A 22932-nucleotide genomic window follows, 5' to 3' on the forward strand; every position below is an offset into this window, starting at 1 on the left:
AGCCTACGCCCCTGCATAGGAGAAAAGGCCTATAGAGATTTCATGAAATTCACGTTTTCAATAATCCGTATTTATCCAAATATATTTTTTCATCATCACATATTATTTTTATGGTTACTCAATAAAAACATATATGCAAGACTTCGAAATTCACCTTAAATGGGAAAGTGGCAGTTTAATACATTAATGCATGAGAAAACAATGCATACATACAATGGGACACATTTGCAAACATTTACAGCATCTCTTTCCTTCAAATTGCATTTTTGATACAGTAATTGGACAGGGAAGGACAATTAACAATTGTTGCTCTATTACGTTTGCTATGATGTTCTGGATATTGGGCTGAAACAGTATACTCATTCATATTTACCCAAATGTGGAATATTTACAATATAATACAGGAAGTTGGCATCTAAAGTATATATATTTTTTATATCTAGGATAAAAAACAAATAAACAAAAAAATGCTTGCGTCAAGAGTAAATTCAAACCCACACCATTCAGATCAATGACAAAAAGATCATCAAAATATAGACTTCATTGCAGTTTAGAAAATAGGAATATTTGACAGTTCCAGTGTTGATTCAAAGTGAGGGTTAGGGCTATGCCCAAATGGCCCCCTATTCCCTTTATAGTGCACTACTTTTGACCAAAGACCAAGTCTTTGCTAGGTAAAGCCCCGCCTTATCTTAGCTCACTGGTCCCCATAGCAGCACCCACCTGTAGCACGCGCTCCAGCAGGTATATTTCACTGGTCACCAACAAAGTCAATTCCACCTTTGGTCGCCTTTCCTTCCAGTTCCAGTTCTCTGCTGCCAATGGCTGGAATGAATTTCAAAAATCACTGAAGCTGGAGACTCATATCTCCCTCACCAACTTTAAGCATCAGCTGTCAGAGCAGCTCACAGATCATTGCACCTGTACATAGCCCATTTGTAAATAGCCCATCCAACTACCTCATCCCCATATTGATATATATATATTTTTTCTCCTTTGCACCCCAATATCTCTACTTGCACATTCATTTTCTGCACATCTATCACTCCAGTTTAACTGCTAAATTGTAATTACTTCGCCACTACAGCCTATTTATTGCCATACCTCCCTAATCTTACCTCATTTGCACACAATGTATATAGATTTTTTCTATTGTGTTATTGACTGTACGTTTGTTTATTCCATGTGTAGCTCTGTGTTATTGTTTGTGTTGCACTGCCTTGGCCAGGTCGCAGTTGTAAATGAGAGCTTGTTCTCAACTGGCCTACCTGGTTAAATAAAGGTGAAATACATATTTTTTTTATTTTTTTTAAGTCTCTGGTCAGAAGTAGTGCACTATATGGGGAATAGGGTGCCATTTGGGATGCAAACCTAGATCTACAGTATAAACTACTGCTGGATCAGAGAGTGTAGGAAGTAGGCTGCAGCTATCGTCAACATCACCAGATATCGCCCAGGCTCCAGCAGTTGTCCAGAACTTCCTGTTTAAATGAACATTGAGATGAAAGATTGTATTACATTAATACGTCTACACAGTAAGGTTTATTTGTATGTTTCTGTTCAGTATTACACTATCACACCTACTGTATTGGGTGTGTGTTGGTGGGTGGGTGTGTGAGTGTCAGTGGTGTACTTACTTGAGCAACCTTCTGCCTGCTTGAAGATGCCCATCTTGTCACTGTCTTTGATAGAGTTCATCTTGTCCGTACTCACCTCCCCTGGAAGTCAACAGGGTATTGGTTATTAAAAGTCACAGTAGTATGTAGCATTGTGAGTTGCCATAGTATTATTACAATGTTATTGCCACTTTATTCTCCCCTGTAATGTCTTCATCAGGCTTCCCTAAACTGAGAATATTGTGTAAAGATTGTTTTGGAGTCTGCGAAAGCTTGGATGGTATATCACCCATTCTCTACCAGAAAGTTGGTTGGCCCTCTTTGATGTCACGTAGGTTGATACATTGCTATGTTTTCATTTATGAAGCCCTTTTACAAAAAGTTCCACTGTTCCTAACATCATTACTAAACTTTAGTCATACTAGCTACCACACCCGGTCTCAGGGATGACTAACTCTGTAGATTCCTTTGGTCTCTCAGAGTTAGGTAAATCAGCTTTAGTTTTCTTGCACATTATTTGTGGAACAATCTTCAAAATGTTAAATGTGAAGTTCTGGTGCCTCTAGGGCAATTCAGAAAGCTGATTGAGGACCTTATTACTGATGAATATCTTTGTTTTTTATGACCGTGTTTTTTTTAATGCTTGCATTTTGTATTTATATTTTCATGTGTGTATTTTCTGTAGTTTATTGTCTCAGTATGACTCCCTGATAAAATAAAGGTTCAATAAATACATCTACAGCCTAGTCTGGGTACCCAGATCAAGGAAAAACTATGTTTTTATATGAGACAAATAAACTTTTTTCACAAAGATAGTTTATCATTCACAACTCTGTATGTCTTCGTCGGGCAGTACTAGACTGAAAACGTTCCACTGTGTTCTTCTGATGTCATAAAGGCCATCCTGTTTGTGCTATACTGTGCTACCAATTCTCCATACACTGCTCTCCTCTGTCCTACTGGGACAGACAACTTGGAGGGGGACACAGGATGCATCCCAAAGGGCACCCTATTCCCTACTTAGTGCACTACTTTTGACCAGGGTGCATAGGGCTTTGATCAAAAGTAGTACACTATAGAGAATAGCCAGACACTTAACTCCTGCATCAGGTTACCCAGTAGTTTTTCTAGGTTTTGTAAGGCTTTTGAATGGGCAGAATTATTCATTGTCTGGACAGACACAGAGGCCTGAGCAGCTAGCTACTTAGTGCACTACTTTTGATCAGGGCCATTAGGGTTCTGTTAAAAGTAGTGCACTATGTAGGGAATAGGGTGCCATTGGAACGCAACTATCTCCGAGTAGCTCTCAGAGTGGGACACAAGGGCTGAGAAACCAACAAAGCTTAATGGAGGGAAGAATCAACACCTAGCATAGCATCTACACAGACTCCCACGATTTGACAGTTTATTGAAAACGACACACAAAAACCCTGGTAATTGCTCTGTAGCATGAGGAGGAGTTGTTTTTCTCCATTATACAAGGCTTAATCTGTGTCCTGCAAACCATCTGTGAGCAGCCTACCTCCTCATTCTTCAAAAAGGCATTCCTCCACTCAGCACCTCCCTTTCCTCTCTACCTGACTGGCAGTTGTGACACTTTAATGACAAAGACAACTATATAAGTGGTGTGATGTTCAATTACTCAGACAACATAATTATAACGTTTCAAATGTAAACAATAGGTTTACATTCCAGGTGAATGCTTTTGACTAAAGTAGTGTGTCATGGCCTCGAAGAAACTAGATTCCAACATAGATTTCCAAATATGTAAATGGACACACACACAAACACACCTAAACACCTTCTTTGCCCGCTTTGAGGATAATACAGTGCCACAGACGTGGCCCGCTACCAAGGACTGTGGGCTCTCCTTCTCTGTGGCTGACGTGAGTAAGACATTTAAACGTGTTAACCCTCGCAAGGCTGCCAGCCCAGACGGCATACCTAACCACGTCCTCAGAGCATGCGCAGACCAGCTGGCTGATGTGTTTACGGACATATTCAATCTCTCCCTATCCCAGTCTGCTGTCCCCACATGCTTCAAGATGGCCACTATTGTACTTGTACCCAAGAAGGCAAAGGTAACGGAACTAAATGACTATCGCCCCGTAGTACTCACTTCTGTCATCATGAAGTGCTTTGAGAGACTAGTCAAGGATCATATCACCTCCACCTTACCTGTCACCCTAGACCCACTTCAATTTGTGTATCGCCCCAATAGGTCCACAGACGATGCAATCGCCATCACACTGCACACTGCCCTATCCCATCTGGACAAGAGGAATACCTATGTAAGAATGCTGTTCATTGACTACAGCTCAGCATTCAACATCATAGTACCCTCCAAGCTCATCATTAACCCTGGGTCTCAACCCCACCCTGTGGAATTGGGTCCTGGACTTCCTGACGGGCCGCTCCCAGGTGGTGAAGGAAGCAAACAACATCTCCACTTCGTTGATCCTCAACATTGGGGCCACACAAGGGTCCGTGCTCAGCCCCCTTCTGTACTCCCTGTTCACCCATGACTGTGTGGCCATGCACTCCTCCAACTCATTCATCAAGTTTGCAGACGGCACAACAGTAGTAGGCTTGATTACCAACAACGACGAGACAGCCTATAGGGAGGAGGTGCCGGCACTCGGAGTGTGGTGTCAGGAAAACAACCTCCCACCCAACGTCAACAAAACAAAGGAGATGATCTTGGACTTCAGGAGGCTGAATAAATTTGGCTTGTCACCTAAAACCCTCACAAACTTTTACAGATGCACAATTGAGAGCACCCTGTCGGGCTGTATCACTGCCTGGTACGGCAACGGCAATGCCCACAACCACCGCAGGGCTCTCAAGAGGGTGGTGCGGTTTGCACAACGCATCGCCAGGGGCAAACTACATGCCCCTACAGCACCCAATGTAACAGGAAGGCCAAAAAGATCATCAAGGACAACAACCACCCGAGTCACTGCTGTTCACCCTGCTACCATCCAGAAGGCGAGGTCAGTACAGGTGCATCAAAGTTGGGACTGAGAGACTGAAAAATAGCTTCTATCTCAAGGCCATCAGACTGTTAAACAGCCATCACTAACTCAGAAAGGCTGCTGCCTACATACAGACTTGAAATCATTGGCCACTTTAATAAATGGATCACTAGTCACTGTAATAATGCCACTTTAATAATGTTTACATATCTTGCATTACTCATCTCATATGTATATACTGTATTTTATACCATCAATTGCATCTTGCCTATGCCGCTCGGTCATTGCTCATCCATGTATTTATATGTATATATTCTATTTCATTCGTTTACTTAGATTTGTGTGTATCAGGTAGTTGTTGTGGAATGTTAAGATTACTTGTTAGATATTGCTGCACTGTCGGAACTAGAAGCACAAGCATTTCGCTACACTCGCAATAGCATCTGCTAACATCTGTATGTGACCAATAACATTTGATTTGATTTGACCTTTCCAATATAACGTTAGACTGGTGATAGACCTACGCTTATTGTCACTGTTAGTATTTGACTTGAACTGACGTTTACCTTCAAATGAGGGACAACAATGTGCATGCAGTAGCTGTCATTCTTACTTGAATTACTGTCATCGCTTCAACATCTCTGCAGTGAACCTGTCCTGAAACCACTTCTGAATATGTGTGACTAACTTCTCACTACTTTCAATGACTCACTGAGGAAGATACTTTATTGTTTTTCTGAAGACGCTGTAGGCTCGTAGACTATAAGCCCTAGGGGATCTCCCTCACACGTGCTTAAAGGTCCAATGCAGCCGTTTTATCTCAATATCAAATCATTTCTGGGTAACAATTAAGTACCTTGCTGTGATTTAAAATTGTCGAAAATAGCAAAGAACAATTTCTCAAGCTATAATTTTGCTAGGACTGTCTGGGAGTGGTCTGAGTGAGGAGCGGAAAACTGTAAATTAGCTGTTATTGGCAGAAAGATTTGGAACTCTCTTTCTTATTGGTCTATTAACTGATTTACCACCTGGTGATATCACCAGGCAGGCTAAAGCGCCATCCCACTAAAACAGGTAAGAATTTCAGTCTTTCAAACAGCTCTTACATTAAAAGAGCATTATCATAATTATATTTTAACCTCATGGTTGTAAAGGCAGTCATTGTTGTTCTCCTCCTCAAACGAGGAGGAGCATGGATAGGACCAAGATGCGGATTGAGGGAAATAAGCCATCTTTTAATGAAAACAGCAAAACAATACACTACAAAACAACAAATGTGACTAACCTTCAACTGTCCTGTGAGGACACAGGAACAAACACCCACAAAAGCCTACTGCCTATGGCTACCTTAAATCTGGCTCCCAATCAGAGACAAATGAATGACAGCTGTCTCTGATTGAGACCCAATCCAGGCAGCCATAGACATAACTAGACAACCTAACAAACACTATCCCATACACATACAACACCCATAGACTAACCAAACACACACAACATACAATGCCCACCCCAACTCACGCCCTAACCAACTAAACATAATCAAAATAACATAAAAATAGGTCAGGAACGTGACAGAACCCCCCCCCTTAAGGTGCGTACTCCGGGCGCACCAGCACAAAGTCTAGGGGAGGGTCTGGGTGGGCGTCTGTCCACGGTGGCGGCTCTGGCGGTGGACGAGGTCCCCACCATAATCAATCCCCGCTTCTTTATCCCCCTCCCAATGACCACCCTCCCACTAACCCCACCTAAATGAAGGGGCAGCACCGGGATAAGGGGCAGCACCGGGATAAGGGGCAGCACCGGGATAAGGGGCGGCAGGTCCTGGCTGAGGGACTCCGGCAGGTCCTGGCTGAGGGACTCCGGCAGGTCCTGGCTGAGGGACTCCGGCAGGTCCTGGCTGAGGGACTCCGGCAGGTCCTGGCTGAGGGACTCCGGCAGGTCCTGGCTGAGGGACTCCGGCAGGTCCTGGCTGAGGGACTCCGGCAGGTCCTGGCTGAGGGACTCCGGCAGGTCCTGGCTGAGGGACTCCGGCAGGTCCTGGCTGAGGGACTCCGGCAGGTCCTGGCTGAGGGACTCCGGCAGGTCCTGGCTGAGGGACTCCGGCAGGTCCTGGCTGAGGGACTCCGGCAGGTCCGGGCTGAGTGGCAGCTCCGGACTGTAGGGCAGCTCCGGACTGTAGGGCAGCTCCGGACTGGCGGGCAGCTCCGGACTGGCGGGCGTCTCTGGCGGCTCCTGACTGGCGGGCGTCTCTGGCGGCTCCTGACTGGCGGGCGTCTCTGGCGGCTCCTGACTGGCGGGCGTCTCTGGCGGCTCCTGACTGGCGGGCGTCTCTGGCGGCTCCTGACTGGCGGGCGTCTCTGGCGGCTCCTGACTGGCGGGCGTCTCTGGCGGCTCCTGACTGGCGGGCGTCTCTGGCGGCTCCTGACTGGCGGGCGTCTCTGGCGGCTCCTGACTGGCGGGCGTCTCTGGCGGCTCCTGACTGGCGGGCGTCTCTGGCGGCTCCTGACTGGCGGGCGTCTCTGGCGGCTCCTGACTGGCGGGCGTCTCTGGCGGCTCCTGACTGGCGGGCGTCTCTGGCGGCTCCTGACTGGCGGGCGTCTCTGGCGGCTCCTGACTGGCGGACGGCTCTGGCGGCTCCTGACTGACGGCTCTGGCGGCTCCTGACTGACGGACGGCTCTACTGGCTCGGGACAGACGGGCGGCTCTAACGGCTCGTGGCAGACGGATGACTCAGACGGCGCTGGGCAGACGGATGGCTCAGACGGCGCTGGGCAGACGGATGGCTCAGACGGCGCTGGGCAGACGGATGGCTCAGACGGCGCTGGGCAGACGGATGGCTCAGACGGCGCTGGGCAGACGGATGGCTCAGACGGCGCTGGGCAGACGGATGGCTCAGACGGCGCTGGGCAGACGGATGGCTCAGACGGCGCTGGGCAGACGGATGGCTCAGACGGCGCTGGGCAGACGGATGGCTCAGACGGCGCTGGGCAGACGGATGGCTCAGACGGCGCTGGGCAGACAGATGGCTCAGACGGCGCTGGGCAGACAGATGGCTCAGACGGCGCTGGGCAGACAGATGGCTCAGACGGAGCTGGGCAGACAGATGGCTCAGACGGAGCTGGGCAGACAGATGGCTCAGACGGAGCTGGGCAGACGGGCCGTTCAGGCACCGCTGGGCAGACGGCAGACTCTGGCCAGCTGAGACGCACTATAGGCCTGGTGCGTGGTACCGGAACTGGAGGTACCGGGCTGAGGGCACGCACCTCAGGGCGAGTGCGGGGAACAGGAACAGGGCACACTGGACTCTCGTGGCGCACTCTAGGCCTGGTGCGTGGAACCGGAACTGGAGGTACCGGGCTGAGGGCACGCACCTCAGGGCGAGTGCGGGGAATAGGAACAGTGCGTCCAGGGCTCTGGAGACGCACAGGAGGCTTGGTGCGTGGTGCCGGAACTGGAGGCACTGGGCTGGAGACACGCACCATAGGGAGTGTACGTGGAGGAGGAACAGGGCTCTGGAGATGCACTGTAAGCCTGGTGCGTGGTGTAGGCACTGGTGGTACTGAGCTGGGGTGGGAAGGTGGCGCCGGATATACCGGACCGTGAAGGAGGACACGTGCTCTTGAGCACCGAGCCTCCCCAACCCTACCAGGTTGAATGGTCCCCGTAGCCCTGCCAGTGCGGCGAGGTGGAATAGCCCGCACTGGGCTATGCAGGCGAACCGGGGACACCACCTGTAAGGCTGGTGCCATGTACGCCGGCCCGAGGAGACGTACTGGAGGCCAGATACGTTGGGCCGGCTTCATGGCATCCGGCTCGATGCCCAACCTAGCCCTCCCAGTGCGGCAAGGTGGAATAGCCCGCACTGGGCTAAGCACGCGTACTGGGGACACCGTGCGCTTTACCGCATAACACGGTGTCTGACCAGTACGACGCCCTCTCACTCCACGGCAAGCCCGGGGAGTTGGCTCAGGTATCCTACCCGGCTTCGCCACACTCCCCTTTAGCCCCCCCCCCCCCCCCCAAGAAATTTTTGGGTGAGCCTCTCGGGCTTCCAGCCTCTCATACGTGCTGCCTCCTCATACCAGCGCTCCTGGGCTGTGGCTGCCTCCTTCTCCTCCCGAGAGCGGCGATTCTCTCCCACCTTAGCCCAGGGTCCTTCTCCATTGAAAATTTGCCCCCAACTCCATTCCTCTTCTCTCCATTGCTTTAGTTCTTTTTCTCTCTCCTCAATCCGCTTGGTCCTGTTGTGGTGGGTGTTTCTGTAAAGGCAGTCATTGTTGTTCTCCTCCTCAAACGAGGAGGAGCATGGATAGGACCAAGATGCGGATTGAGGGAAATAAGCCATCTTTTAATGAAAACAGCAAAACAATACACTACAAAACTACAAAACAACAAATGTGACTAACCTTCAACTGTCCTGTGAGGACACAGGAACAAACACCCACAAAAGCCTACTGCCTATGGCTACCTTAAATCTGGCTCCCAATCAGAGACAAATGAATGACAGCTGTCTCTGATTGAGACCCAATCCAGGCAGCCATAGACATAACTAGACAACCTAACAAACACTATCCCATACACATACAACGCCCATAGACTAACCAAACACACACAACATACAATGCCCACCCCAACTCACGCCCTAACCAACTAAACATAATCAAAATAACATAAAAATAGGTCAGGAACGTGACAATGGTGAGGAAAAATATATATTGTAAAACAGGAATATCACTTTTCGACTGCACTGGGACTTTACACTTTATTGTTATTGTTAAAACAATTCCCCCACATGCACTGCCAGATGTTTTAGGCTGATCTGATTCATCAGCCAATCCACTTCCTTTTACACCTTACTCCATGTTCAGTTTTAGGCTCAGGAGAGGGGACTTGGTATATTATCATGGGCACAGACAATAATTTATTCTGTAATGTTTTGACTTTGCCACAATTATAAGTGTTTGTGCTGGAACATTTGTCTGTGTCTTATTTGGAAAGAATGTAACTTTTGAACAATATAGAAATTCAAAGAGAACACGCTTTCAGGCAGATTTTGATAAAGGAATATTGGGCATCATTGCGCTGAACCATAGACAAACAATATACTTCTGTATGTCATCAACTGTACCTGAGATAAGGAAGCTGGTAATAGCATGGGCACAGACAAGAATTACCCATGTAATGTTTTAAATGTGTCTTCAGTGCCACTGCCTCTGTAATTCGGAGACATAAAATGTTTCTTCTTTTTTCTTCTTTGATCAAAGAATATAGTGAATCACTGTGCTGTACCCATACACATACAGCACTCTATTATTGGCTGTACCTGAGACAAGGAAGCTGACTTTCTGGCATGGTCCGTCCACTGTGGCTAGAGGAGACCCTGGTAGGATGGTGACCCTGGACATGTTCACCTCTAGGACCTCTGCCACCCTATTGCGGAAGTCATATCTGGAGAGAAAAATGAACAATAGACAATTTGTATTGTTGTTTTTATAGTTTGTTGGGAAAATATACAATTTGACAAGATACATACATACATACATACATACATACATACATACATACATACATACATACATACATACATACATACATACAGAGGCTGCATAATAATGGCCGGAACGGAGCAAATGGAATGGCATCAAATACCTTGAAACCATGTGTTTTATGTATATTGTACCATTCCACTGATTCCGTTCCAGTCATTATCACGATCCGGTTCTCCCCAATTAAGGTGCAACCAACATCCTGTGATATATACAGAGCATTCAGAAAGTATTCAGACCCCTGTACTTTTTTCACATTTTGTTATGGTAGACATTCTAAAATGTATATAAAAAAAAAAATCCTCATCAATCTACACACAATATCCCATAATGACAAACCGAAAAATATGTTTTTATAAATGTTTGGTAATTTATACTTTTTTTAAAACTGAAATAGCTTATTTACATAAGTATTCAGACCCTTTGCTATGAGACTCGAAATTGAGCTCAGTGCATCCTGTTTCCATTGATCATCTTTGAGATGTTTCTACAACTTGATCGGAGTCCACCTGTGGTAAATTCAATTGATTGGACATGATTTGGAAAGGCACACACTTGTCTATATAAGGTCCCACAGTTGACAGTGCATGTGTAACGGATGTGAAATGGCTAGCTAGTTAGCGGGTACGCGCTAATAGCATTTCAATCGGTTACGTCACTTGCTCTGAGACCTGAAGTAGGGTTTCCCCTTGCTCTGCAAGGGCCGCGGCTTTTGTGGAGCGATGGGTAACGATGCTTCGTGGGTGTCAGTTGTTGACGTGTGCAGAGGGTCCCTGGTTTGCGCCCGAGGTCGTGTGATATTCGTGTGATATTGAGTAAGTTATACTGTTACACATGTCAGAGCAAAAACCAAGCCATGAGGTCGAAGGAATTGTCCATAGAGCTCTGAGACAGGATTGTGTTGAGGCACAAATCTGGGGAAGGGTACCAAAAATGTTCTGCAGCATTGAAGGTCCCCAAGAACACAGTGGCCTCCCTCATTCTTAAATGGAAGAAGTTTGGGACCACCAAGACTCTTCCTACAGCTGGCCGCCTGACCAAACTGAGCAATCGGGGGAGAAGGGCCTTGGTCAGTGAGGTAACCAAGAACCAGATGGTCACTCTGACAGAGCTCCAGAGTTCCTCTGTGGAGATGGGAGAACCTTCCAGAACGACAACCATCTCTGCAGCACTCTACCAATCAGGCCTTTACTGTAGAGTTGCCAGACGGAAGCCACTCCTCAGTAAAAGGCACATAACAACCCATCTGTGTGATATTGAGTATACAAAACATTAAGAACAGTATGCTGGCCAATGTTGATTCCATTGTTTTCCACAGCTGTGTCAAGTTGGCTGTATGTCCTTTGGGTGGTGGACCATTCTTGATACACACGAGAAACTGTTGAACGTGAAAATCAGCGTTGCAGTTCTTGACTCAACCCAATATGCCTGGCACCTACAATCATACCCTGTTCAAAGGCACCTAAATATGTTGTCTTGCCCATTCATCCTCTGAATGAAACACACGATCCATGTCTCAAGTGTCTCAAGGCATAAAGATCCTTCTTTAACATGTCTCCTCCCCTTCATCTACACTGATTGAAGTGGATTTAACAAGTCACATCATTAAGGGATCATATTGTAGATTTCACCTGGATTCACCTGGTCAGTCTGTCATGGAAAGTGAAGGTGTTCCTAATGTTTTGTACACTCAGCGTATATGAATTCATGATGATGTACTGTAATCCCATCATTCAGGATTAGTGATGGTGTATTATCTTGTAAAGCATTTGAGATATGGTTGGATTGTTTTCATGGTTTGACTATTGGCCCTGGGCCAAACCCTCTATGAAGATATGATCAATGAGTGTTTTCATGGTTTGACTATTGGCCCTGGGCCAAACCCTCTATGAAGATATGATCAATGAGTGTTTTCATGGTTTGACTATTGGCCCTGGGCCAAACCCTCTATGAAGATATGATCAATGAGTGTTTTCATGGTTTGACTATTGGCCCTGGGCCAAACCCTCTATGAAGATATGATCAATGAGTGTTTTCATGGTTCGACTATTGGCCCTGGGCCAAACCCTCTATGAAGATATGATCAATGAGTGTTTTAATGGTTTGACTATTGGCCCTGGGCCAAACCCTCTATGAAGATATGATCAATGAGTGTTTTAATGGTTTGACTATTGGCCCTGGGCCAAACCCTCTATGAAGATATGATCAATGAGTGTTTTCATGGTTCGACTATTGGCCCTGGGCCAAACCCTCTATGAAGATATGATCAATGAGTGTTTTCATGGTTCGACTATTGGCCCTGGGCCAAACCCTCTATGAAGATATGATCAATGAGTGTTTTAATGGTTTGACTATTGGCCCTGGGCCAAACCCTCTATGAAGATATGATCAATGAGTGTTTTCATGGTTCGACTATTGGCCCTGGGCCAAACCCTCTATGAAGATATGATCAATGAGTGTTTTCATGGTTCGACTATTGGCCCTGGGCCAAACCCTCTATGAAGATATGATCAATGAGTGTTTTCATGGTTTGACTATTGGCCCTGGGCCAAACCCTCTATGAAGATATGATCAATGAGTGTTTTCATGGTTCGACTATTGGCCCTGGGCCAAACCCTCTATGAAGATATGATCAATGAGTGTTTTCATGGTTCGACTATTGGCCCTGGGCCAAACCCTCTATGAAGATATGATCAATGAGTGTTTTCATGGTTCGACTATTGGCCCTGGGCCAAACCCTCTATGAAGATATGATCAATGAGTGTTTTCATGGTTCGACTATTGGCCCTGGGCCAAACCCTCTATGAAGATATGATCAATGAGTGTTTTCATGGTTCGACTATTGGCCCTGGGCCAAACCCTCTATGAAGATATGATCAATGAGTGTTTTCATGGTTCGACTATTGGCCCTGGGCCAAACCCTCTATGAAGATATGATCAATGAGTGTTTTCATGGTTCGACTATTGGCCCTGGGCCAAACCCTCTATGAAGATGTGATCAATGAGTTGTGTCACATTGTTGTCAATGAACCCTCCATCGTCTTATACAGGTATGGCACGTGTGGTGGCTGGCTGAGGAGGTGGTGAGAATACACTCTTTGGAAAAAAAGTTGCTATCTAGAACCTAAAAGGGTTCTTCGGCTGTTCCCATAGGAGAACCCGTTGTAGAACCCTTTCGGGTTCTATGTAGAACCCTTTACACAGAGCGAGATAATACTGGTGTTTCCTTGATGGTTGAAATATTCAACATAAATGTAAGTGCCAAGTACTCAAGTATTAAAAACAAGTAGTCTAATTACATTTAACACTCTCTTCCTCATTCCCTCTCCAGTTCCACGGTTTAATACGCGATCAGTCTCACATATTGGCTCCCAACACTAACGCCTGTAGGTCTTCGCTTGATGGGCTAACACAGTGTTGAGTTCACAGGCGGTTTAATACCCAGTCCCACCCACCTGCTGAAAGACATGACGTTGGGGAAGGTCTGCTCTGCCCAGGGGGATTCTGGAAGAATGACGGTGCACGCCAAGACATCGCTGCCGCTCCTCAGGACCAGGGACCTGTGGACCACTACAACAACATCATCAACAACGGCACCAAAGTCAGAAATATACTTTTTATATTATCACCTGAATGACCTTGTTGTTCCACACATGACATACCCCCTAATAGTGACGGTGGTTGACATTTTCCTCGTGAACTTGATTCTCTTGGGAAACAATGTGATGCAACAGTTTTGGATTGCAGTTCGGTGAGTGTGCAATGACATCAATATTATGTTTCATGTGCATCCTAAAGGAGTCTAGATTTCTGAACAGACAATGTGTGTCTGTTACCTGTGTACTCCCCTGACATTTGTATGCTGGTGTCTGAGTACAGCTGTCTGTATTCTGTCTGGTCCAGCTTACAGTGCTGTGTGTGTGTGTGTGTGTGTGTGTGTGTGTGTGTGTGTGTGTGTGTGTGTGTGTGTGTGTGTGTGTGTGTGTGTGTGTGTGTGTGTGTGTGTGTGTGTGTGTGTCTCTGTGTGTCTCTGTGTGTGTGCGTACATGCTTGTGTGTTACCTGTGTAGTCCCCAGCCAGTTGTATGCTGGTGTCGGTGTACAGCTGTCTGTGTGTCAGGCTGACTGTCCCCTGTCTGTTTGTCAGGTCTCCCACCTCACAACTCAGAGCGTTGTCACGGGAACAACTGGAGTTCTGAGAGAGAACAGAACAAAGCAGAGGACGGAACCAACCATAGAAATAGAATTACTAGAAGGGATGTCCCCATTCAAGTCAATAGGGCTGGGTCAGAGGTTCCACGACTGTTCTACTCATTCTAACTGTACTGAAACCAATTCCAACAAACACTTTCACTTCTGGTTTTGAGAACAATGTGAAGTATATGGTTGTGGTTGTGGTGTAGTTTCAAGTTTTAATGTCACATGCATAAGTACAGTGAAATGCCTTTCTTGCAAACTCAAAACCCAACAACTGTGACATTGTCAAAGACAAAGATTCGATGGAATATCAAACACAGTTCCGTTGGATTCCATAAGACTTGTTGATCAAGTGGAATTTTAAAGTTGAAATAAAGCAGAGATCAGCGCTACATAGTGGGAGAAATTACCCTATGATGGCTATGTACTGGGCCCTTATTCATGAAGTGTCTCAGAGTCTGATCTATCCTAGACACTTCATGAAGAAGGGCCATGATGTATTGTAAGTGAAAATGAGAGAATAAACTCACCCCAGCTTCCATGTTGAAGGGGTTAAACGTGTCCCCAACACTGGTACACTGGTTGTCGTTCACCTCAGAGCCTTTACCAGTGATGATCCAGGAAACCTCTGTTACCTGGTTACAGTGGGGAAAACATGATTTTTTCTCTGATGTTATACCATTCTTTTTATACAGCTTCCCCTTTCTAATAGAACCTGTGATATGATTCTACAGTAGATAGACTCTAGTGACAGACATTAAAATGTTACAGAGCAGCTGATTTGTTTCTACATTGCTTCTACGTCTGTATTGTGTTTCTATGTCTGTATTGTGTTTCTACGTCTGCATTGTGCTTCTACGTCTGCATTGTGTTTCTACGTCTGCATTGTGTTTCTACGTCTGCATTGTGCTTCTACGTCTGCATTGTGTTTCTACGTCTGCATTGTGTTTCTACGTCTGCATTGTGTTTCTACGTCTGTATTGTATTTCTACGTCTGCATTGTGCTTCTACGTCTGCATTGTGTTTCTACGTCTGCATTGTGCTTCTACGTCTGCATTGTGTTTCTACGTCTGCATTGTGTTTCTACGTCTGCATTGTGTTTCTACGTCTGCATTGTGTTTCTACGTCTGCATTGTGTTTCTACGTCTGCATTGTGTTTCTACGTCTGCATTGTGTTTCTACGTCTGCATTGTGTTTCTACGTCTGCATTGTGTTTCTACGTCTGCATTGTGTTTCTACGTCTGCATTGCTTGCTCTTTGGGGTTTTAGGCTGGGTTTCTGTAAAAAGCACTTCGTGTCATCTGCAGATGTAAAAAGGGCTTTATAAATACATTTGATTGATTGACATTGATTTCTGGATGCCAAGATTGCACAGTAGGCTAGGTAACAGCCACTATGTGACATAAGTTATTTGTTGCCACAAAAATAGGATATTTATCCAGGCTCCCTTTTTCAATGGAACCTACCTGTGATAAGGTTAGCAATTATATAACAATGAGAATGTGACCGTAAATTTTTGTTTCAATTAAAAAAGATTGAACAGATCCGAGAGGTCCATGCATGCTTACGTCTAGCACCTGTGATGACCGTATGTCCACCTCCAGAGTGATGTCACTGTAGCTGCCATCCAGAAAAGTCTGCTGGGACTGAAGACAGTAGAGGATACTGTTAGACTAGCTACTGAGTCAATGGGACTGAAGACAGTAGAGGATACTGTTAGACTAGCTACTGAGTCAATGGGACTGAAGACAGTAGAGGATACTGTTAGACTAGCTACTGAGTCAATGGGACTAAAGACAGTAGAGGATACTGTTAGACTGTTACTGAGTCAATGGGACTGAAGACAGTAGAGGATACTGTTAGACTGCTACTGAGTCAATGGGACTAAAGACAGTAGAGGATACTGTTAGACTAGTTACTGAATCAATGGGACTGAAGACAGTAGAGGATACTGTTAGACTGCTACTGAGTCAATGGGACTGAAGACAGTAGAGGATACTGTTAGACTGTTACTGAGTCAATGGGACTGAAGACAGTAGAGGATACTGTTAGACTGCTACTGAGTCAATGGGACTGAAGACAGTAGAGGATACTGTTAGACTAGTTACTGAGTCAATGGGACTGAAGACAGTAGAGGATACTGTTAGACTAGTTACTGAGTCAATGGGACTGAAGACAGTAGAGGATACTGTTAGACTAGTTACTGAGTCAATGGGACTGAAGACAGTAGAGGATACTGTTAGACTAGCTACTGAGTCAATGGGACTGAAGACAGTAGAGGATACTGTTAGACTAGCTACTGAGTCAATGGGACTGAAGACAGTAGAGGATACTGTTAGACTAGCTACTGAGTCAATGGGACTGAAGACAGTAGAGGATACTGTTAGACTAGCTACTGAGTCAATGGGACTGAGACAGTAGAGGATACTGTTAGACTAGTTACTGAGTCAATGGGACTGAAGACAGTAGAGGATACTGTTAGACTAGTTACTGAGTCAATGGGACTGAAGACAGTAGAGGATACTGTTAGACTAGTTACTGAGTCAATGGGACTGAAGACAGTAGAGGATACTGTTAGACTGCTACTGAGTCAATGGGACTGAAGACAGTAGAGGATACTGTTAGACTGCTACTGAGTCAATGGGACTGAAGACAGTAGAGGATACTGTTAGACTAGCTACTGAGTCAATGGGACTGAAGACAGTAGAGGATACTGTTAGACTAGTTACTGAGTCAATGGGACTGAAGACAGTAGAGGATACTGTTAGACTAGCTACTGAGTCAATGGGACTGAAGACAATAGAGGATACTGTTAGACTAGTTACTGAGTCAATGGGACTGAAGACAGTAGAGGATATTGTTAGACTGTTACTGAGTCAATGGGACTGAAGACAGTAGAGGATACTGTTAGACTAGCTACTGAGTCAATGGGACTGAAGACAGTAGAGGATACTGTTAGACTAGCTACTGAGTCAATGGGACTGAAGACAGTAGAGGATACTGTTAGACTAGTTACTGAGTCAATGGGACTGAAGACAGTAGAGGATACTGTTAGACTAGTTACTGAGTCAATGGGACTGAAGACAATAGAGGATACTGTTAGACTAGTTACTGAGTCAATGGGACTGAAGACAGTAGAGGATATTGTTAGACTGTTACTGAGTCAATGGGACTGAAGACAGTAGAGGATACTGTTAGACTAGCTACTGAGTCAATGGGACTGAAGACAGTAGAGGATACTGTTAGACTAGCTACTGAGTCAATGGGACTGAAGACAGTAGAGGATACTGTTAGACTAGTTACTGAGTCAATGGGACTGAAGACAGTAGAGGATACTGTTAGACTGCTACTGAGTCAATGGGACTGAAGACAGTAGAGGATACTGTTAGACTGCTACTGAGTCAATGGGACTGAGACAGTAGAGGATACTGTTAGACTAGCTACTGAGTCAATGGGACTGAAGACAGTAGAGGATACTGTTAGACTAGTTACTGAGTCAATGGGACTGAAGACAGTAGAGGATACTGTTAGACTAGTTACTGAGTCAATGGGACTGAAGACAGTAGAGGATACTGTTAGACTAGCTACTGAGTCAATGGGACTGAGACAGTAGAGGATACTGTTAGACTAGTTACTGAGTCAATGGGACTGAAGACAGTAGAGGATACTGTTAGACTAGCTACTGAGTCAATGGGACTGAAGACAGTAGAGGATACTGTTTGACTAGCTACTGAGTCAATGGGACTGAAGACAGTAGAGGATACTGTTAGACTAGTTACTGAGTCAATGGGACTGAAGACAGTAGAGGATACTGTTAGACTGCTACTGAGTCAATGGGACTGAAGACAGTAGAGGATACTGTTAGACTGCTACTGAGTCAATGGGACTGAGACAGTAGAGGATACTGTTAGACTAGCTACTGAGTCAATGGGACTGAAGACAGTAGAGGATACTGTTAGACTAGTTACTGAGTCAATGGGACTGAAGACAGTAGAGGATACTGTTAGACTAGCTACTGAGTCAATGTAATTTAACCAGGTGTTTTAAGGTTATGCAATCTTACGTCACTGGGAACATGAACACCTGCTGTCCTGTCAGCAAAGCTATATTAGCACTTGTTTTATGAGACGCTCATACCAGGTGTTCTGAACTGTCTGTAAAGAGCATGCAAATCCTGCATCTGATAGAGCATAATATTTGAAAGGATATTTGATGGGTTCTCTAAGCATCCTAAACAGTGATAGAGATACACTGTGGAGAACACAGGTCTGTATAGGAGCCTGACAAATACAGCTGTTCTCCTGAGTGCTTTAGACTGGGGGCTGCCGGGGGTTGTCGGGGGCTGCCGGGGGGCTGGGTGCTGACTCTACAGGCCAATACTACATGGCTGTGTTTACACAGGGAGCCCAATTCTGATATTTTTCCACAAATTGGTCTTTTGACCAATTTGATTGTTCAAAAGACCAATTTGTGAAAAGAAACCATCAGAAATGGGCTGCCTGTGTAAACACAGCCATAGACACACATAGACAAACACAAACACTCACAGATATACACACACAGATCCAGACACACGCCCTACCGTCACACACAGGACTCTGCCACAGCACTAATGAATTCACTGTCTGGCGCAGCAGAAAATACAGTGTCATGTTTTTGTGGCAGCTTTGTAATGATTCACCAGGTACTCTCCTGGGACGTATCATAAAGGGGATAACATCCACCCCTGCAGATGCGTGTTCTTGTGTTCCTCATGGTCAGAATTAGTCTAAATAGGTTTCCCCTGGTGGCAATAATGAAGTCTTTTTTGCTGTTGTATATATTTGGCAATAAATGCTTTATTGGATTTTTTCTGAAATAGCATTAGACCGGATTCAAACCAATGAAGTACTTTTGTGCAATCTGAATATTGTAGAGAGCAAAGGTGAGATCCAGGTCTTACCAGTGTGACTGTCCCTGTCACCGTGCTTTTGAAGACAGCCTTGGCAAACACCCAGTGTCCATCTGTTGCATTCTCAGCTAAGACGTCAGCACACCGCATCCTGGAGTTCACAAACACAAATACACAAACTGTGAACTCATTAAAGAAAGCAATTATTGTGAACGACTCAAAAATTAAACATTTAGGGGATGCAAACATGATTCAGATGTGTTATAAACTGTTATGCCGATTCAGAAAACTGACCACATACCCCCTTTATAAGTCAACACCACAACACGAGATGAGGATACAGTATTCCAGACATCCTAAAGGCCCTACTTTACCTGTTGGCCTTCTTGTTGTGCCAAAGAAGCGTTGTTCAAGGTAATAATGTGCGCTGTCCCATGTCCTGTATAGCCAAGTGTAGCTCATTTGGTAGAGCATGGTGCTTACAACACCAGGGTTGTGGGTTCAATTCCCATGGGGGACCATTATGAAAATGTATGCACTCACTACTCTGAATAAGAGCATCTGCGAAATAACTCAAATGTCTGTGTGTCCTAGAGTGTTGGGCCAGTAACCGAAAGGTTTTTCTGGTTTCTGGATCGAATCCCTGGTCTGACAAGGTAAAAATCTGTTGTTCTGCCCCTGAACAAGGCAGTTAACCCACTGTTCCCCGGTAGGCTGTCATTGTAAGTAAGAATTTGTTCTTAACTGACTTGCCTAGTGAAATAAAGGTTACATTTAAAAAAATTAAAAAAATAAAAAAAAGTGAATTTAGCGATCTCCCTTTCACATGAGTACAGTGTTTGATTTGAGTCAGAAATGATTCTGCGTGAACTGACTGAGCTAAAGAGGAATGGTATGATAATGTAAAACATTCACATTTTGTCAGAAGTTCCGTTCATGAATGTCAAGGTATCACAAATGTGACCCAAAGAGGAACCAAGTTTACAGCAGTCTTATATGAATCACACACCACCTGTTACAATCTTTCCCCTTGTGTATTTTTGGTTTGGCTGTTTATAGCACTCCTGGAGGGAACTGACCCATGACAAAGGACACTCTCTCTCTCTCTCTCTCTCTCTCTCTCTCTCTCTCTCTCTCACACTCACACTCACACTCACACTCACACTCACACTCACACTCACACACAAAATCCCCACACTCACCTGGATCCGTTAGTGTAGTGAACCACCAATGACCTCCCCACTATACTGTTCGGCCCTGTCATCGGCATATTCCCGTCCAAATACCGAGTCTGTGTCTGGTTCTGATCCGTCAGCATCCCGAACTTCCCGCTGATGTCCCCAGCCTCATATTCATCCACAGTCCCTGACCCCGCAGCAGGAGAAGCAGACACATTCCAGGAGAAGGGGTTGAAGTGGTCCATGACGTTGTTGTCCGAGCAGGGCTCTCCTGTAATATTAATAATAATATGGTTTATTTGATAAACGCCTTTCACAAAATGAGGGAAAAGGATTGATACTTTGCGTTTTAAGAAAATGAAGATTTGATCAAGTAATCTGTTCATATTACAAAACAGTTACAACTTTGAAATGAATTAGCAGATATACACACAAAGGCTGAACAAACACTCAGAACACTAGAGGACTTTCACAACACTCAAGGACATCTGGCTCCCATTATAAAGAACATGAAATAGTACCTGTGGTACTGATAGGCAGCATGTGGACGTGGTAGCCCCCAGCCCTGGAGCTGAGTCCAGCCAGGGAGACGTCCATCATGGTTGGCCCCTGAGGGAAAGCCTGGGAGAACCGGACTTGGCCCCTGGAGACCCCTGGTCCATGCCAGGGGCCCAAGACCGCCGCGGGCATCCGGACCTCAGTGAGGTTAGCACAGGCTATCCTGGGGGCGGCGCCCTCCGCACTGTGGATCACCACCGATCGACCAATCATGGAGCCCGACCTGGCGGGAAGTGACAACCAGGAAGTGGTATCCGTGAAGAAGTGTTTGGCTGACGCCCCACCCACTCGGGTCCCCAGGTCGAGGGTGCTGTGCTTTTTGGAGAGGTCCCCCACCTCACAGGAAAAGGGTCTGGAGGGGCCGCAGTGCAGGGCGTAGCTCAAATCCTTTGTGTCCACGTTGAAGGGGTTCCAGTGGTCCCCCGTGGTCCCACACCTCCCCTTGTCCGCGTCTGTCTCCGAGCTGATAGGATACATGTGGATGTGCCAGTGGTGGTTACGCGTAGCGGTCTCGGAGGGTCTCCCATAGGACAGATCCATGAAGACTGTGACATCAGACAACGGGTTGCTCTTGAGTTGGACGAACTGGACCATACCCACCACAGGGTGACGGAATGTAGCCCTGGCTACATGCACCTCTCCTGGGTAGCCTATGTAGGCGCACAGGAACCTAGTTCCATCCGGACGGTGGATTACCACAGACCGACCCACTATGCTGTTCTGTCCGAACAGAGGGAGGTTGAAGTCTGTGAAAACTGCGTCCATCACAGCTTTACCCTCTAGTGACCCATGCCTGGCGCTGAGGTCCCCTACTTCATACCGGTCATGGGTTGACCCAGGTCCAGAGGGGTAGGTGGGATCTTTAGTGTCCATCCCAAACGGGTTCCAATGGCCTCCAACGTTGTCGTTGGAGCAGGTGGTCTGCGGCGGTGACCTCATAGGAGGTGTGGGGAAGTGGTGGATGTGATAGGGTCCGACCCGGCTCCCCAGATTGGTCAGATTCACTCTCAGTTTTGTGACTTCGAACGGCGAGTCCTGCCTGAAGAAGAAGTAACCCTTGACCCCTCTCATGTTCACCAGGGCTCTCACCTCCTTCCTGTCCATTGTTCTGATCTCAGCGCACATATAACTCGAAGACCCCAGTTTGAGGAGAGCGAAGCGGGTGTTGGAGCTGAAGTTAGCGAGGTCCAAACGAGACTTGACGGGTGTAAGAGGGCTGCCTACTTTCAGTTCCCCAAGCTGGGTGAGAGATGAAGGTTCCAGACTATCCAGAAGAGCCTTACAGTCTCTAGCAGAACTCTGCGACGTCAAGATGGTGATGTTGGTTGCCGTAGCACCGACCTGACCAATCGTTGCCAAGTTTGTGAGGACCCTGGCGTGGGTCTGTCCGATGTTCTGCCTGATGTAAATGTCGCCGGCGACCGAGCTGAAGAACCTGGCCTGCCATGTCTGAACTGTGGTCTGACCGCTTATGACTGTACAAGCTTTGGTGCCGTTGCACGTCTCCAAGGTCAACGAAAGGTCTTCCAGATTTGACCTCTGCTTAAATAGACTGGCCATATTAACAGTGGTGTTGGATGAGAATTGATCAATGGTGAACGTGAAGATGCTCGCTCCTACGTTGGCTTCAAGGCAAGGCTGAGCAAAATGGCCGAACATCACAGGGAACACACTCAGGGAGAAGTTGAGCGACGAATCACAGGTTCTGGTACCGGTGACGTTTACGGTCGCCGCCTGGTTAGTGGAGTCAAACCGCACCCATCCCGTGACTCCCCCCATGTTTAGGTTGGCCTGAAACTGGGTGCAGGAACTGAAACCTGAAAAACACAGCCAAACAGACAGAGAGACATACAGACAGACAAACGTGGAAGTAAATAAGTGCACAAGGAAGTACGTCCCTGTTGTGTTACATATTAATTGTTTTGGAGTGTTCACATGCTTTGCCATTATGGACGTAATAACTGACAGGTTT

General features: G+C 46.2%; 1 protein-coding gene across 1 annotated transcript; it reads right to left on the reverse strand.

The window, feature by feature from the left end:
- Nucleotides 1–142: 142 nt before the first annotated feature.
- On the reverse strand, nucleotides 143–22520 carry LOC129851578 (uncharacterized). The gene is made up of 10 exons (XM_055918188.1): nucleotides 20924–22520; nucleotides 20427–20673; nucleotides 19276–19375; nucleotides 15902–15979; nucleotides 14864–14968; nucleotides 14199–14331; nucleotides 13593–13707; nucleotides 9915–10039; nucleotides 1638–1718; nucleotides 143–1481 (listed from the first exon to the last, which is right to left on the reverse strand). Exons 1-10 carry the CDS (start codon nucleotides 22518–22520, stop codon nucleotides 1390–1392), a joined length of 2673 nt encoding a protein of 890 aa, XP_055774163.1. The 3' UTR covers nucleotides 143–1389.
- Nucleotides 22521–22932: the final 412 nt, after the last annotated feature.

The sequence above is a fragment of the Salvelinus fontinalis genome, chromosome 3, assembly GCF_029448725.1.
Source record: "Salvelinus fontinalis isolate EN_2023a chromosome 3, ASM2944872v1, whole genome shotgun sequence".
Lineage (NCBI taxonomy): Eukaryota > Metazoa > Chordata > Actinopteri > Salmoniformes > Salmonidae > Salvelinus > Salvelinus fontinalis.